Source organism: Patella vulgata, chromosome 4 (assembly GCF_932274485.2).
Source record: "Patella vulgata chromosome 4, xgPatVulg1.2, whole genome shotgun sequence".
Lineage (NCBI taxonomy): Eukaryota > Metazoa > Mollusca > Gastropoda > Patellidae > Patella > Patella vulgata.
Window position 1 is genome coordinate 24,727,036 of NC_065882.2, and position 18,524 is coordinate 24,745,559.

The 18,524-nt window shown below is 37.5% G+C and overlaps 2 protein-coding genes across 2 annotated transcripts; both read left to right on the forward strand.

Annotated features, from left to right (window-relative positions):
• Nucleotides 1-4,744: 4,744 nt before the first annotated feature.
• Nucleotides 4,745-6,242, forward strand: LOC126818896 (probable tRNA N6-adenosine threonylcarbamoyltransferase). Its single transcript, XM_050546543.2, has one exon. It carries the CDS (start codon nt 4,850-4,852, stop codon nt 5,855-5,857), a length of 1,008 nt encoding a protein of 335 aa, XP_050402500.1. The 5' UTR covers nt 4,745-4,849; the 3' UTR covers nt 5,858-6,242.
• Nucleotides 6,243-9,969: 3,727 nt separating this feature from the next.
• Nucleotides 9,970-18,353, forward strand: LOC126818895 (xylose isomerase). Its single transcript, XM_050546542.2, has 15 exons — nt 9,970-10,128; nt 12,032-12,108; nt 12,296-12,368; nt 12,669-12,810; nt 13,127-13,264; nt 13,688-13,797; nt 14,367-14,462; nt 14,627-14,710; nt 15,057-15,112; nt 15,237-15,307; nt 15,926-16,031; nt 16,331-16,433; nt 16,628-16,707; nt 16,940-17,014; nt 18,171-18,353. Exons 1-15 carry the CDS (start codon nt 10,035-10,037, stop codon nt 18,252-18,254), a joined length of 1,389 nt encoding a protein of 462 aa, XP_050402499.1. The 5' UTR covers nt 9,970-10,034; the 3' UTR covers nt 18,255-18,353.
• Nucleotides 18,354-18,524: the final 171 nt, after the last annotated feature.

The following is an 18,524-nucleotide window of genomic DNA, read 5'->3' on the forward strand; positions in this document are numbered from 1 at the left end:
CGCAATGACTTACTCTTATATTGAATTCCAGCTGCCAAGGGTTGTTTTTTACTGGAGACGTGCATTAAAGGTTGAATGGGCAGGGCCGACCAATTTTGACATTTGGCCCACTCTAATAGGTTAATCCCAAAAATCATCAGAAGGATTTATGTTTTGGGCTAAATCTATTAATGCCGCTGAGATGTAAATAAGATTAGGGCACGTGATTGTTGGCGAGATTGTAGGTTAGGTTTAAGAATTTGAGGGAGATGTCCTAGGTCAGTGTCTATGATTATCCTGGATACGGTTGACCGTTATAGACAACGATGCACCACTTGTCTAACAACGAAACGTCTGGAGAAAGGGGCTGGAGTAGGGTAGTTTCTTGAGTTGCCGTCTCGTTGATTGTACCTGAAAATAAACCGAATGTATATTAAACTATTATGTAACAGAATTAATAACTATGATGTCATACCTGTCTTGATGTCCTATCTAAGCGTAGAACTATGACGCTATGTAAGGTTAGGCCCTGTACGTACAGTAAAACATTGAATATGTCTTGCCCTGTCCTGTAATCTGATCGGAATCGGGAATATTTCCAAACCAGTGGGATATTTTTCTTTCATTTTACAAACAGTCTAATATCCTTCTAATATCTGATCTTGTTAGGACGTATTTCAGCGAATAAAAGTATGTATTTTATTTGTATCAGATGGCGGCGTAAGCCAAGCTTCTTTCAGTCCAAAACAATTACAAACAACTGTTGATCCATGACAAAAGCAACTAACTTCTCTATGTTTAACCACTGATGTACGTTCATATAAGAGCTGAAAAAATAGACACCCATAGTACTTATTTAGACATAAAGCAAGCAGTAAAACAGTTAAATACAACGTGAAATGAAATGAAATGGGGTTTAACGTTCTACCTTTCTGCTCCGACTTGGCTAACGAAGACGGCCATACGCCATACAGTGTGCTATGAGGGAAATTTTGCCCGGATAGCGGCGCTACGGCCTACTCTTATATTGAATTCTAACTGCAAAGGGTTCTTTTACGTGCACGCCAACGTGTACACGGGACCTCGGTTTTCGTTCCATTCGAATAACTAGGCGCTGTCTTTGCCAGGCCCTCCGTCCTGCATCACTGACAACGCGCCGTAAAATCCCGAGGAACTTTCGCGGCCAACACCGGTATCGAACCCGGGACCTCAAGTTTAGTGAGCCCGCGCCTTACTCACTGGGTCACCGCGGCTCCCAAAATACAATGTATGATTTGGTTATTTGATAAATCAGAAAAATCAAACACAAAATGATTTGACGCTAAGGGTGTTAGATTACATCAAAATACTGTATGTACTTTATGGCCAGTGGACATTTTGCTACAACATAAACTTACCTGATGTAGTTTCATTGTTCCGTAAACAACATTAGTTGGTCTGGTACAATATCTTCAATAGGTGTGAACTGCTCCCTATCAATCAGGAATAACTCTATCGATGTAAAAAGTTTCAGATGTTTATAAAGGTCGTTAGCATTTCTGATATAGGTACCGTTTGAGACCAGTCGATCTGTAGCCCTTTTAATTGTACTGCCGATTCGTCCGCCGCCCCATTACCATGACCTGCCTCCGACAGATTCCATGTAACATGTTTGTACCCTAATTGGAATGGATATGTTGATGTTAAATAAAAATTCATTTTATTTCGGTTTTGCGTGGTCGGACCATCGCTGACGAAGTGTAGAGTTGAAACTGTTGTCGGTGGTGCTGACGTCTCAAGTATTGCTACCAAATGTGCCATAATGGTAAGCGGATCATGTCGCATTGACACCGAAATACTGCAGAAAGAATAAGTTTGATTGATGCCCACATAGAATAAACCAGTATGAAGAGTGGCCTGATTTCTGGATGCCCCAAAGTGGGCGCTCTGAACTTCTTCACTATACTTGCATGCATAATTGTCAGAAAATTGTTGGAAATCCACTGATAGTAGTCAACCACCTTTTCCGCTTTTTCTCTTGGCTTACGTTCTAACCACTGGTCTTACAAGTTTCACATTCCCTATACATACAAGCTTTATTGTGTATGACACACACCATCTTTTTCATTCGGTCGACTAAATCTGAGGAAGTGATGACCTGTTCCTTAGTAAGTACGTCAGCCATTAACTGAGGGTTGCTGTGCTATTTGCAGAGACAGGTGTCCCTGTCTGAGATGGATGGAATGACAATCCAAAAGGGTCGTAATTTTGCAAATTTTGAATACGAAATTGGGGTTGACGGATTTTCATACAAGAACTTTGCATGCAAATTCTGACTGGTCTCGGAAAGTAGTCGCTTCTGTACCTTCTCTTGGTGGTGAGTTATGATCTCTTTTTTACCAGGTGTCATTCTGCTATAGTCATCTCTGGTATAAAAATCTGCCACAAGCTTCTGAACCTCTGAAGAGACGGTATCGTCTCGACGTTTCCGTATAAGATTTGAAAGACAAGGGATTGCTTCTTTTGTCAGTATATGACCCTATTGCTCTTCTATGGCGAATTGGTCACGTTGTCTAATTTTGTTGAAACCCTCTGGTGCCGCTTTTTTTATATTTTTCTACTTTGATTTCTAACTGTGGAATTTATTTTTGTAGCTGGCCAATTTTGTTTTATGCGTTGTACTTCTATCCTTCCTGACCTTTCTGCTGCCTCTCATGATCCGTCTTGATTCTGACGTAACTTGGGGAAAAACAAAGACTTGGTTTCCTGGTTCGACCGCATCTCGGGTACTTGGTGGGGTTAAAAGCTGTTCTTGGAAAAAAGCAACCCCTTGTTTAGCCATGCTTTTCTGATTCTTCTTTTATCTCTGTCTGATCTATCATTTATCGGTATATAACTTTCCCTCTTTTTGTTTTTGTCTTTACGTAGGAAATCTTCCTTTGTTTCTTTGTTTGACTTTTTCCTCTCTCTGTATCTCTTGGCTCTTTCGGCTGGTGTTAGAGGCATTCATCAACGGAAAACATCACGAAATAAGTACATTTGTAATAGACTAGAAAATTTTAAAAAATCATATCCGTTACGTCAGTGTCTTCTCCGTCACCGCTGAAATCACTGAAAATGTGACGGTTATGACTGACGGAGATGACCACTTTAATCTTTGATGGATTATCCAGCTAGCGCGCAAGGTTAAAATGTACGGGATTCCCCGTCTGGTCGAGGAGGACACGACGACAATGCATAAACTGCTAAAAACTTTTCCAAAATGTGTGCTTCACATATGAAGGGGGGAGGGCGAATGGTTAGCACGTGCCATTGAGTCAACTGGCGGGATTTCGATTCTCCGGTTGTAGGTGACAAGGAGTAGGGTCTCCTGTCCAACCTCGTGGGTTTCTCCGGGCCCGCTGGTTTCCTCCCACTTCTAAAGACCCCTAAGCACAAGCGAATTATTGAAATAAAATTGAACAATGTGTTAGTCCCGAAATGACCTAGTTTGTGTCGAGTGGACATTAAACCCCATTTCTCTCTCTTTCTCCCCCTCTCTCTCTCTCTCTCTCTCTCTCGCTTCACGTATGAATTTTTGGTGTTCGGATATGACAAGGTATATGTGGTGATTTAAAGTCTTTAATATATTTCAATGTTTTAAAAGGCAGAGTCTACCTACGTGAATCCTAATGACGTGCATCATTACGCACGTTGCCCCGTGATGATTGTATGGAGTTCCAGCTGTGACTTATTTAAATCTAGTACGTACGTGACGGATATGACAAAAAAAATCCGGGGACATCGATTTCATAAAACTGAAAATGGATTTGCTAATTCTGTTAAGTATGAATGAAATTTGAATTGCGAGGGGGCGTAGAATTTGGCCTTTTAAACATTATCAAACAAAAGAAATCCCTTTAAACAATTAAAAAGTGACTTTTCAGACTGTTTTGAGGGGGCTTAAGATAAAATCGTTCCTATTAATTGTGTTTATTGTTTGGAAAATAGGATTGGCCAAAGGTATCTTACTGTGTTTTCCACCGAGCTTATTCGGCATATTGCGATTATTATTCAAAATTACCCTGCAATTACCCTTTCTAGGTCTAATTGTTACACATTTCCAACTCGATCAGTTGAGCCGTTATTTTTATACGTCCACATTTTCATGTGGATTGTCGTCGCCCCTGTCCGTCCGTCCACAATTTGTTTGTGGACACTTTACGTACAGGTCGCAGTTTTTATCCAATTTTGACGAACCTTGAAATATAGGTTTATCTTCCAAAGATCTCGGTTCCTTTCGATATGTATCGGATCGTAACTTCATGAATTATGGCCCCTGATTGTACGAAAAATCATGTTTTTGTGGACACATGGAGGTCACAATTTTTATCCGATTTTAAAAATCGTTTAAATATAGGCCTACCATTATTACACCCTGGTGATGATTGAGTTCGAATTCCGTAAATATCGGACCGTAACAGCCCGACAAAATAGTCGGTCCTTGAACGCAAATTGTTTTAAGGTTAAGGTTGTGGACCCGCTAGAGGTTTGATGAAACTTAAATATGTTTATATCTCAAAGACCTTAGTTCCTTTGGATATCAAAAAGTCCAGGGACTAGTATGAAACGGCCCCAAAATGTCTTGGGGGATATAATGTAAACTGCGAATTTGTTTGTTGAAAACCGAATTGTCGGATCATTGTGTCAGTGCGTCACTATGATATTTTAAGCGAAGCAAATCGTCTGGATAATGAAGCTAGACAAATTGAACTATTCGTGGTTTTCTTGAAAAGAGCTCAGTAAGGGGTGTAACTCTAACCATGCTTTTTCAAGGCGGCGTGATGACATAATGTGCAATTTGTAAATTTTATTTATTTTGTTGACTCTTTTGTATAAAAACAAACGTAACATGGTCATTGCCATAGGATTTGAAGGGAGTGCCAATAAACTTGGCATAGGTATCATTCAAGATGGTGTTGTCCTTTCAAACCCAAGACACACCTACATAACTCCACCGGGAGAAGGTTTTCTTCCACGGGACACAGCAAAACACCACCGAGAACATGCACTGGACATTTTACAAGCAGCTTTACAAGAGGCAAAAGTCACTCCAGAACAGATTGATGTTGTGTGTTATACAAAAGGGCCGGGGATGGGAGCTCCACTCATTTCCACAGCTGTTGTTGCCAGAACTGTAGCTCAACTATGGAAGAAACCCATTGTAGCTGTAAATCATTGTATAGGTCATATAGAAATGGGTCGGTTAATAACTGGAGCAGTCAATCCTACAGTACTTTATGTCAGTGGTGGCAACACTCAGGTGATATCATATTCACAGAAACGCTACAGAATATTTGGTGAAACTATTGACATCGCAGTCGGCAACTGCCTTGACCGATTTGCTCGTGTAATAAAACTTTCTAATGATCCAAGTCCAGGTTATAATATAGAACAACTGGCTAAAAAGGGTGAAAAATTCCTTGAATTACCCTATGCAGTGAAAGGCATGGACGTGTCTTTTTCAGGCTTATTGTCATTCATTGAAGAAAGAGCACCTGTATTGATTAAAAAAGGGGAATACACACCAGCTGATTTATGTATGTCATTACAAGAGACAATATTTGCTATGTTAGTAGAAATTACAGAAAGGGCTATGGCTCATTGTTGTTCACAAGAAGTGTTAATTGTGGGCGGAGTTGGCTGTAATAAACATTTACAAGAAATGATGAGGAAGATGGCAGAGGAAAGGGATGCTGTACTTTATGCTACAGACGAAAGATTTTGTATTGATAATGGTGCCATGATAGCACAAGCAGGACTAGAAATGTTTAAATGTGGAATGACTTCACCTCTAGACGACACATTTTGTACCCAGCGTTACCGAACAGATGAAGTGTTGGTGAAGTGGAGAGAATAAAAAAAATGGTATTAAATTAATTGAAGATGTACATGTAATGAAATTTTCAAGTTTTTAACAGTTACTGTAAAACACATAAATAAGAAATTAAACTCAGTGTGAAAAAATTGTGTTTTGAACCGTGATTGAATGAAGCAACTATGTGTGAAAAATTTATAATTTATTGTGCATCTATACCCAAAATGATGTACCATTCTGTTCTAGATCTGCATCTAAATATCAGTAACTTGATATGTAATCCAAATAACAAAAATAACTTGTAACATTTCCACAAATTAGATTTATTTTGTCTATTAACCCTTTTTATTGCCACATATTAAAAGGCAGCAATTTTTGCAAGGGTTCTATATACCAGTTGTGTGGTGATTAAATAATATTAACTTTATGAGACATTGTTAATTTTTTGTGTGGTGGAGGCAGACCACCATTAAATTTCACCATCTCGGTACCCACAAATTGTAGTTCGTCTATTTATAGCAATTCTCTCTCTGTCTCTTTTCTTGCCCTTTGCATGCCCATTTTTGTTGATTTTTTGTCTAGAATGGACGAAGAGGGTTTAAATTAACATTTTCTGCCAGGTTTTGGTAAATATTCCTGATTTAGAGGCGGAAGGATAACAGAGTTATCAGGTTGATATTTACGGCGAATAGTTACGTTTTAAGTATGCTTCTTCAAGTTTGTGTATCTCAAAATTTTGGTGGTCAACCTCATACAAATTTTGGTGCAGAGACATGAACATTTGTTTCACTGTCTGTAGTGAAAAGCATTCAGCCCAACGAAAATTTGGGGTAAAGTTGCAGCCGGGCAAAGGGACCAGAATTAACATCGATGTCAATGGGGAAATTAATGGTGGTCTGCATCCTGGTGGTATAAACAATTCTTAAACAGTTATCTCCCCTGTATTAAGTCTTATTATGCTTTTGGTGTATTTTCGTGTCACGCACAAGTCAAAAATTCTGTCCAACCCATTCTGTGTATAGTTTACAGAGAAAATTTTTAATTACACCAAAAATATTTATATGGAAATGATTTGAAGCGGTATAATGGTGGGGGGCCATAGGTGTACATCTCCGAATTGGGCGACCCAAATATTTGGGAGGAGTTTGGAGAGCAAACCGTATTCTCGTTCGAATCCCTGGGTAGACCGAGACGATCCATCAAGAATTTTACAGCCTGGTTGTGGTTTCTCGGTTGTTATGGGTCACGCCTGTGTGGCTGACAAGCAAAGTGTGCCTAATCGTTTGAATTGTTGCAACAGAACAAGTCTAGCTACCCATATGTACACATTTGCGTGTACGCAAAAGAATAGGCAGAAATCCCTCTGTACAAGGAAAATTTTTCCCTTACATTGCGCACGTAAACATAGAAATAAAATCTGTCAGGTACGCGCATGGCTCAAATTAACGGCAGCATGATTTACCAAAAAGTACCCAAATCCAATATTATTTAAGTCCGATCTGCATCGTAGCAATAAATACATATATACTATCTTCTATAAGAGACTGGCCTAGAATATCAGTTACCAAACTCTGATGTATGTAAATTTAATTTACATATAGCCTACATGTAGCGGCAGTCGACCATTCAAGAATTTCATTCATTTTAATTTCATCAATCAAATATATGTAATATAAGAAATTCAAAACAAAAATTGTTGTCGACAAGCTTCAATTTTTGAACGAAATGATACTTGGAAACAGTAACTTTCAAAAAAGTAAACTTTTCTCTTCGGGACATAAATACTGCCATCGGAAATGAACATACCTTAGTAAAAGAAACCATTATTTCTCTCCCGCCAATATTGACATACGTCGACCAATCTCAGATGTCATCAAAAACACTGCTTAAGACTCACGACCCTTCCTTCCTCCCTTAAGAACACGCCCTTTACCCCTCTGAGTTAATTCGACTTCAGTGTACAACATTAATTTTATCATTAAAACATTCACTATTCCGCTAGAACATGACAGTAATTTAAGAACGCGAAATCCCCTTCTATCCCGGATAAGAACGACCCAAAATGACGATTTAATTCGACTTTTGCGTACAACGATCATTTTCCGTGCATACGTCCACCAACCTCAGATGTCGTCAAAAACACTACTTAAAAATACTCACGACCCTTTCTTCCTCCCCTAAAGGCACCATCCCGGTTTGAACAGCCTCAGAAATAAATGTCCGTGTACGTATGAAATTTAAGGCCAAAATATATAGAAATGGTGTATTTACCTTGTCTCAAACTTTCAGCTCTAAATATTGAGTCTTCAAAATATAAAAGAGATTGGACCTTTAAGAACACCCCCTTTACCCCCAGAAGAGTTAATGCAACTTCCGCTTACAACATTAGTTCTTTCGTTAAACATTTCACTATTAGTACGGGTTAGTACGGGTTTTATATAGCTGGGCTCTCGGAGAAGGGGACCGATTTAGTTGATGACCCTAAAAGCTCCTGACGTCCATTCTGTTTCACCACAATACAATCTGTAGGATTCATCATACTCATGATATTCCAAGATCTACTACAAATCTAATCACCCAAATGTATAAAAAGCAGGCATTATCACCACCTTAACTAAAAGAGCCCAAACCATTTGTGACCCCGAATCCCTCAACCTAGAAGTATAACACCTAAAATAATTCTTTATACAACACAACGGTTATTCAGAACACATGGTAAATAGGTTCATCAACGCCACATTATCCAACCTTCCAAAATTTGATAAACCAAGAAATGATACACCCCCAATACGAGTCTTTATACCATTCCGCGGCCACACCTCCCACCAAATTAGAAGGTTATTTAAAACAGAAGCAAGCATAGAAACCACATTCCCCAAAAGCGCAATAACTAAGGAGTTAGTAAACCTCACAAAGCCTACCTTCCCAAAAGGGTTGTGTCTACCAAATTAACTGTAGATGTGGAGAATATGACACTGGTGAATTCAAAAGAATCTAAACCTCCGAATTAAGGAGCATGTGTCCAAAGCCCCCATCAACGTCTTTCAGGTTGGGGGATTCGGGATCACACAAAATGGGTTTGGCTCTTTTAGTTATGGTGGTGATAATGCATGATTTTATGCATTTGTAGTAGATACTTTGGTCCATGTGTGTTGGTTTTCTGTACACTGAGGTGGTGACATTGGAGTTCTCTCTTCTTACATTTGGGAGGCTGCTGTTGGTTTCACTGGATGTGAAGGAAGGGTCGGGGGTCTTCTTAAGCAGTGTTTTTGATAACATCTGAAGTTGGTCGACGTATGCATGATAGTTGATCGTTGTACGCAAAAGTCGAATTAAATCCACATTTTGGGTCGTACTTATCCGCGATAGAAGGGGATTTCGCGTTCTTAAGGTAGTGTTATGTTCTAGCGGACCAATAGTGAAATGTTTAACAAAACAATTAATGTTTTACGCGGAGGTCAAATTAACTCATCTCTCAGCAGGGTAAAGGGGGTGTTCTTAAGGGAGGAAGGAGAGAGATAGAGAGAAACGGGATTTTACGTCCACTCAACACAAACTAGGTCATTTCGGGACTAACACATGGTTCAATTTTATTTCAATAATTCGCTTGCGCGTAGGGGTCATTAGCAGTGGGAGGAAACCGGAGGACCCTCGAGGTTGGAAGCTAGGAAGGAGGGGGTCTTCTTAAGCAGTGTTTTGGCGAAATCTGAAGTTGGTCGACTTATGCACGAAAGTTGATTGCTGTACGCAAGCCGAATTAAACTCGAAATTTCGACGTTTTGTCGGACCGCCCACCCCCATGGGAAGGGGACCCGCAACTTAAGAATCAAGGTTTAGAGTATCGGGCACCGCTGTCCACTCATCTAGCATAGTAGAAATTTTGTACTCGATTTTCGAAACAACCTGAACCTAGCTCCCTTACTACGCGCTGTAGATTGTATCGCACGAGTATATATATCCCATGAACGTGATATTCACGTGTAGATGTAGGCTTATATGCGCTAAATGCTATCATCTATAATAGATCTCAATCAGGGTTAACTATATCGTTATCTACTTTATAGATAAAACGCTTGCACAAGCTAAATAACCAAATCACTACATAGAGTTAACCTTGGCCTCTATATACTTACACAGCTGATAACATATGTAGTTGAATGTGATCGTTATAGACCTATTATTACGTTGTAGTTGACAGACAACAACTCGGCCAAGAAACATGTCATCGTTTGCTCCCACGTCCACGTCGTCTGCTGGAAATAAAAATGCACAGTTTGCACAGTACGATGCACCTGACGCAGTTTATTTCCCAGGTATGTATATATTTTATGATGTTATTATAGTTTTCTAAGGTACGTTTAGCCAACTGTCATTCATTGTATGGTTTCTAAAATTATTGTGTTCACACTTTAAAAAATCCTCCAACTGTCTGCATCAGCCCCATACTAAACTTAGGCTGTCTCTCTACAATTATCCCTGCTTGAGAACAGACACTAGTCTAGTTGGCATATTATTTTAAGTCCTAAATCGACGATTTTAGTCGAAAACACTAAGTATATTTCTAGAATTTTGAGAAGTACACATTCTGCGTTCATTTAATAAAACTAAAAAGGTTTAATCAGTCATTTTGTGTATGACGGCCATTTAGGGCAGATATCTATTCTCAAAGTATGTCCATCTTCATTAGTCAATTCGGTGCAGAAAAGAAAGCTATTTAACCCAATTTAATATAATTTAAAACCCACAACGTATTTTAAATGAATGTAAATGCAACAATGTTGTACAGAATAGCAGATGAATCACATCCGAATGATTTTGATGAAAAATGGGGTTTAACGTCCTACCTTTTTTGCACCGACTGGGATAATGACGACGAGGTCCCGTGTACACATTGGCGTGCACGTTAAAGATCCTTTGGTACTGGGAATTCGGTATAATAAGAGTCGGCCGTAACGCCGATGACCGGGCAAAATTCCCCTCAGAGCACACTGTCTGGCGTATACCCGTTTTCATTAGCACAATCGGAGAAGAACAGTATGACGTTAAACCCCATTTCATTTCATTTTGACATTATTAAGGTCTAAGTTTTGACCAATATAAAAGCTGGACCATAATTGCTTTTCCTGGCGTAGATAATTAGGACCAAAATAATATGATAACCGTTATCAGTGATGATTACAGTATCGTGAAATGTGTTACAATTTACAAAGACCTATCTCAAATCATTATAGAATAAATTCTGAACTTATATATATATTGACAGATAAAGTAAAAAGGGAAATGTACTAATACATAAAGTTATCAATTTAAGATAACATAACACTTTTATACCGATAAAGACAGAATATCTGTCATAGTCCAATAATAAATTATTGTCATCTAGTATCTTATTAGATACCTAGATAACAAAAAATATCCAACTGAAAATACATATATGTACACCTTCATAAAGACGCAGCTCTTATTTCTAAAAGCATTTGAGGAAATATTTGAAATAGAGTGTCCGGGTTCGAATCTCAGCATTGGCCGAGAATAACCTCAGGAAATTTTCAAGCCTGGATCCAAGTGCTGCCTATTCTTTGCGGTATGAAGAAATCCGAGGTCCACCCATCTTCACGTTGGCGTTGGCGTGCGCGTAAGAGTTAAATAGCCCATGACAATTGAAATTCGAAGCAAACGCTTAGTAGTAAGTAAAAATTTCCTCCTTAGAACACGCGACAATGAAGTTGTGTTGAAACTACTTATATATATGTGATGTGCACTTTCATAAAGATGCAACTCTTATTTCCAAAAGTATTTGACGAAATATTTGAAAATTAGAATTCGGGTAGATTTAGATACAGGTCATCTGGGAATGGTAGCAAAAGAAGGATATGGGAACAGTTGTGTGGGAATTCGCGACGTTGTTGAAAAGAAATGGAATGAAATGGGGTTTACGTCATATTTTTCTTTACCAACGGAGATAATGAAGACGATGTAATTAAAGAAGAGAGGCCTTTTATGAAGACATGTCATCAGACTACGAAACGAAAAATTAAGTGCAACAGTTCATTTACAAATATTGCGACAGACTAAAAAGGACCAGTGTCATGACTATTTAGTAAATAATGATTCACCCGATCTTCATCTAAGCACTGATTAATAATAGATCAGCATGAATGTTGGAAGAAAGTTCATTAAAATTATGATAACTTACCATTATTACCATTATTACAGGCATACCAGCAATTCCGTTTAAACCTGATGCTGGACCAAACGAAACAATGGTTTACAAAACATATAATCCAAAACAGGTATGTCCTCTGGAAACAATCTACATGTATATCAATTTAGAAAACTTAAAATGTACACTGTCAATATTTTGTGTGTGTCTTGATACTTTCTTCTTATATTACTTGCAGAATGGACACAAATCACCTGAAGTAACCTACAGGCCTAAAGATGAAATACAAAATTATTCTTGATTTTATTCTTTTTTAGGTTGTTAATGGAAGAAGTATGGAAGACTGGTTGAGATATTCTGTATGTTTCTGGCACACATTCCGTGGAACAGGTAACAAAACATTTTAGCTCTTTCTTTTCTTACCAGGTTTACTTGCCATGCCCCAGTATATTTTCATCTTCATTTGATGCTGTCTTGCTTGTATTTAGGTCAGTACTGGCTACTGTCTTTTGAACGTATAAAAAAACCCAAATTGGTTACTGCCTTCTGAATGATTCGCAACTCGTTATTTTATTTTATTTTTATTGCTCTGGTTCTTTAGAAGTCGAACCTAATTGCTCTGAATCTGTAGACATCGAACCTCCAGTTATGTGGATTTCCAGATATACATCGTATATTTGATATTTTAAGGTGCTGACCCTTTTGGTTTCCCCACATTAATACGACCATGGGATGATGGAAGTGACAGTTTAGCTAATGCCAAACGACGTATGAGAGCTGGTTTTGAATTCTTTTCTAAATTGGGGGTAAAATACTGGGCCTTCCACGACAGGTAATATACAAAATTTCTTTGAGCATATTTTTGTTAAAATGAATTAATGTCTCTTGAGACCAAAAATAATGTCCTTAATAGGTATAAAGATGTGAAATAATGTCGGTCGAAATGAATTAAATTGCATTTATTCCGACATTTCCTTTCAAGCCGCTATAAGTGTTGTAACTGTTGTATATTATATATGTCGGGCCACCGTCCTGTACACACTTTAAACGTAATCGTAAAACTAAGAATATTATATCATATAAACTAGTGTATATGTATTGTTATATATTTAGATCTTTAATGTAGCCGATCCATTTACTGTTTTTAGAGATATAGCCCCAGAAGGTGCCGATTTGGCAGAATCCAACAAAAATCTCGACGTTCTTGTTGATTTAGCCGAAGAACTCCAAAAGAAGACTGGAGTCAAGTTGCTTTGGGCGACATGTAACCTTTTTGCTCACCCAAGGTAAAGGCAAATTCAACGTATTGTTTGATAATGCAAATCTCATTTATTATCCCCAGCAGAAACACTTGTCAATAAAACAAATACGGCAGGTTGAATGTCTTATCAATTCGGATGTCATGAACGATCGGTGCAATCCAATTCAATCAAATGTCCGCAAGATAAATCAAAGCCATGGTATGTTCTATCCCAGTACCATGAAATAAGACTTTAAGGGCGATTCTAGTGTCTTCAATTGTTATAACTCCGACGCACTTTTAAGATGTCTTGGCAGTTAGAATTCAGGGAAAATAAACGCCAATTATTATCATCATTACTTAGAGTACACTCAAAATACAAAGTAATATCAACAATGAATTTATCATCAAGTATAATTCTAAACTTTGTGCGATGTATTTCTATGTTCCCTGTTTTTCGTATGCCCAGGTATATGAATGGAGCCAGTACTAACCCCGATGCCCATGTTTTGGCTTACGGTGCCGCTCAAGTGAAGAAGGGTTTGGAAGTAGCTAAAAGACTGGGTGCTGAAAACTTCGGTAAGATTGTTCAACTTGTTTCCTTTACCATTATCAAAACCCTTTAAACACACTTTGGGTGGAAATACGATATGGTCATATTTATCTCTATGGTTACGTGTGTAATGCGGGGTAAAGGGTAGTCTTGGAAATGAAACGGGGTTTAACGTCTTACCGTTCAACTCCGACTGGGCGACTGAAAACGGAGGTAATCTTGGATTCTCGGCTAGATTGTCCGGGTTCGAATCTCACCATGGCCAAGAATAACCTCAGGATATTTTCAAGTCTGGATCCAAGTGCTGTCTATTCTTTATTGTATCCGAGGTCCACCTATCTTCATGTTGTGTAAGAACCCTAGACAATTGAAATTCGGAGCAAACGCTTAATAGTAAAATTTTCCTCCGTAGAACACGCGACAATATAAAAATAACCGCAAGTTAGACTCAAAATGAAGTTGTGTTGAAGAGACGTTAATCCCTATCACGGCTGTTTCTCTACTATTTTATAAAACATTTATTATGAAACGCATCGCTGCATGAAGTTCTTATTTTCTTATCATCAACATAATATGATGTATTTTTGTTCTTCAGTATTTTGGGGAGGTCGCGAAGGATACCATTCCCTCCTCAATACTAATGTAAGACGAGAATTGGATCACATGGCAGCATTTTTTAAAATGGCTGTAGGTAAGTTTACATTTCGCATTTGACAGAGAAACAGTTCGACAAAAGCTCCTATTTGCAACAACCAACTATTGTGGAGGTAAAATCAGTAATTCAAAAAAGAAACCTTTCGACGGCCTGCATGTATTGTTCTTGAAATAAAGTATTCAGCTTTGTAATATTTTCAGCGTATAAGAAAAAGATAGGCTTTACTGGAACTTTATTGATTGAACCAAAACCAAAAGAACCAACCAGACATCAGTATGATTATGGTAAGTCCCTGTTTGAACTACCTTGAGAATTCTTTTGTCAATGTGTCTTCCAAGTTGTTCATTACGTGGAATTGAATCTATGAATCCTGGCATGAAGGTGTAACCACTGCCACGGCGTAGTCGTGAGAATATCCAGCTCGTCAGAATGGCAATATAGTGCGAACCTAACAAAAAAGATGTACCCGCGCGTGGTACCTGTATTGAAAGTACCAGGTCTCATCCCTTGGGCGATTAGGTGTCTCACAATGACGCAGAGGTAAGAATAATCAAACCCAACATCGACGACTTCTAATATAGAAGTAAAACAGCACAACCAGTAATCAAAATGTTTGAAATTGTATTTTAGATGCAATGACTGTGATCGCCTTTCTTAAGAATTATGGTTTAGACACAGAATTTAAGGTAAGTTAGTTTTACTTATATTAGGACATTATTTATATATTGGACATAAATACTTTGAAAACAGATGACGAAGAAAAACCTACAATGTATTTGCAATTCTATTGTTATCATTTAATTTCTTCAGTTAAACATTGAACCCAATCACACAACATTGGCTGGACATTGTTATGAACATGACGTCACTGTTGCTGCTGCGTGAGTTTTTACATTGTTTTCTCAAACTTTAAAAAAAAGTTGTTGCCCTTAGATTTCTTTGCCATGTGAAGCTCTTTCTAGATGTCATTAATTGGCATACATAACTTAAATTCGCTGAAAAGGGAACACACTGTTAGCTATTCTGTTTGAGAAAATGCATTGCTCTGCAAAACCAAACCAAGTCATTAGTCTAGTTGTTGTAGCTACTTTCGGAGATCTTATGACCAAAAAGTGGTATTCTGGTTACTCGCAATTTAGATCATAATATTTAAGAGTCTTTGTTTTCATCCTAAGTTTGTATTTGGCTGCCTACTCCATGTTTTTCACGTGGTGTCCCGTTTGCCGCCACTTCTAAAGACCCTACTCGCAAGCGAATTATTAAAACAAAGATATGCATGCTGGTCTCCAGTTTGTGTTGAGTGAATGTTAAACCCTATTTCTTTATCTCACAGGTTACTGATTTCACCGCTGCTCTTGTGAAAGTTGGATAATTCAATTAGAGTTAAATTATATATCAAAGGTGGTAACTCACATGACTCATGAGTGAACATTTTAATTCTGTAATTTTAAAATAATTAGAACTATAATGCATATTCTTCTGTGTGTTTGTCTTCGCAGATATGGACTATTAGGGTCTATAGACTCGAACACGGGATCTCCAGATTTAGGTTGGGATACTGACCAATTCCCTATGGATATTAAAAATACCACAGCTGTAATGAAGGTTAGAATGACTTCTCAGTTTCAATTATTATTGTCAACGTAATCACGTTGTGAAATTTAATGGTGTCCATATAGAAACAGATAAAATAGGATGGGGGGGGGGGGATTTTGATCAATATATCGGTGAAAATATTCTGTGATGAAATGATACAAAACCTAAACTTTAAAGATATTAATTGTGTTGACAAGAAAGTTAAGTACTTAAATGCATCTTTATTCATTCTTCAGTTGGTATAGTCGAATCTTGTCTATCTCGAATATAAGTGGCTGGTCAGACATATGTATAATGTTTTTTTATAGGTTGTTTTAGAACAAGGTGGTATACAACCAGGTGGTTTAAACTTTGATTGTAAAGTAAGAAGAGAATCTATTGAACTTATGGACATGTTTATAGCTCATATTGGTAGGTACAATATAGAAATATCCGTCATCGTGAAAATCACAGATCATGTCGACAAAGGCATTTTTAACAAACTTACAAGAAATATTTGCTCCATTTGTCACAATTTGTGTTCCAGATTTCCAAATTTTTAAATGATTTTATTTTAAAACATTGAATTCCATGCCATTCATGTACATGTTTTTGCTATATTTCAGGTGCCATGGACGCCTTTGCAAGAGGATTATTATGTGCTGCTAAAATATTAGCCGAAGGTGTCATCAGTAAACAAGTAGCTGTGAGTAACAGTAACGAATATATACATGTATACAAATTTTGCAGTTTACAAGATTTTTACGAAATTAAAAGCGGCTATCTGGGTTCATAAACACTACAATAAATTTGTGTATTAAGTGTTTATACTTCCAAACAAGCATAAACAATTCCTGATCATTATGTATGTATACCTTTATTCGTTATTCATTATTTATTTTTTTAATTGTGATTGTTTCCATTTTGGTAATTTTCAGGAACGTTATTCAAGTTTTGATAGTGGTATTGGTGCTCGAGTTGAAAAGGGAGAAGCCACATTTGAAGAACTCGAAGTAAATTGTTAATTATTTTTCCGTTTTTTATTTCAGGGATTTTACTTGGGTAATTTAAAATTCTAGAGAACAGAAATTATAAAAACAATTGTTATAGACACCATCTTGACACACAGGCGCCTGTAACGTGGAAAATATTTCAAAAATAACATCAAACCATAACTATTCTAAGTATGTGTCTAAAGTCTGTTACGTCCATTTTCGTAAGCCAGATTATCCAATAAACTGTTTCAATGGCATTTAGTAATTGAACTAGAGTATACAGGTCACAATTCTATGGAATACAATTACTGCTTTTTACTGAGCGACGTTTCGACTAGGCTTCTCAAGTCATTGTGACCTGTATAGATTATCTAATAACTGCTGATTCCAATTTCTAACTCGGGCAAATAACTCGTCTGAAACCGATTCTCTTTCAGTAGATATAATAATACCGAGGTGAAAAACGGGTTGGTCTTAAATAATTGGGGTCAAAGTTCTCTGGACGTAACAGACTTTAGACATTATAATTAGTCATAGTTTGATGTTATTTTTGAAATATTTTCCACGTTACAGCGCCTGTCTTGACATCGATGGTCAGTTACAGAAAAGGTTTATATTATAGTTATTTGCGGATGATCTTTTGACAATTGATATGACATCGTGAAATCAACAGAAAGTATATTTAGTTGTCCCAAAAATATGTTGGGATTATTCAATTTTTACAATAGATCACCTTTTAATGTACATCATTTGAAAGTAAATATGTAGTCTAACATATTGTGTGTGTGTGTGGGGGGGGGGGGGGGGGGGGGGCGGGGGTGCATGGCTAAATGGTTAGCGTGCGCGCGCTTTATCATAAAGTCTGTCATTGAGTCGACTTGCGTGGTTTCGAATCCCCGGTTGTACGTGACAAGGAGTAGGGTCGCCTGTCCAACCTCGTGGGTTTTCTCCGGGTCCTCCGGTTTCCTCCAACTGCTAAAGACCCCTACACGCAAGCGAATTATTGAAATAAAATTAAACCATATGTTAGTCCCGAAATGACCTAGTTTGTGTCGAGTGGACGTTAAACCCCATTTCTCTCTCTCTTTCTCTGTCTTACATAATTATTGTGTCTTTAATTGTAAATATTTGTCTCCAATTTTATTATATTCAAAAATATAAAATTTATTTTCAGAAATTTGTATTGGAAAATGGAGAACCAAAGAGAATTTCTGGTCGACAAGAACATTATGAATCAATGATTAACTATTACGTTTAATTTTTAAACTGATCAAACTTCTGATTTAAATGATCATAATATCAAGAGTTCTTCGCTGGTAACTGGTTTAATAAAAAAAATGATTGCTTTGTGTATAAATTGCATAATATACAAAGGGCTATCTACACTCAAAGCCATTAAAAACGCAATGTCAAATTCAAAGTTTATTTACTGCAACAACTTTTAATAAATGTACATACAATTGACTAAATCGAGATAACAAGCATCTGTAGATAATTCCATGAAATAATTAACTACAAATGCACAAAA

Bases quoted from the DNA above. Each gene is read 5' to 3' on its own strand.
- LOC126818896 (XM_050546543.2), top strand. From the start codon at position 4,850: ATGGTCATTGCCATAGGATTTGAAGGGAGTGCCAATAAACTTGGCATA.
- LOC126818895 (XM_050546542.2), top strand. From the start codon at position 10,035: ATGTCATCGTTTGCTCCCACGTCCACGTCGTCTGCTGGAAATAAAAAT. The intron at 10,129-12,031 runs GTATGTATATAT...CCATTATTACAG, and splicing joins TGACGCAGTTTATTTCCCAG to GCATACCAGCAATTCCGTTT. The intron at 15,308-15,925 runs GTGAGTTTTTAC...TTGTCTTCGCAG, and splicing joins GACGTCACTGTTGCTGCTGC to ATATGGACTATTAGGGTCTA.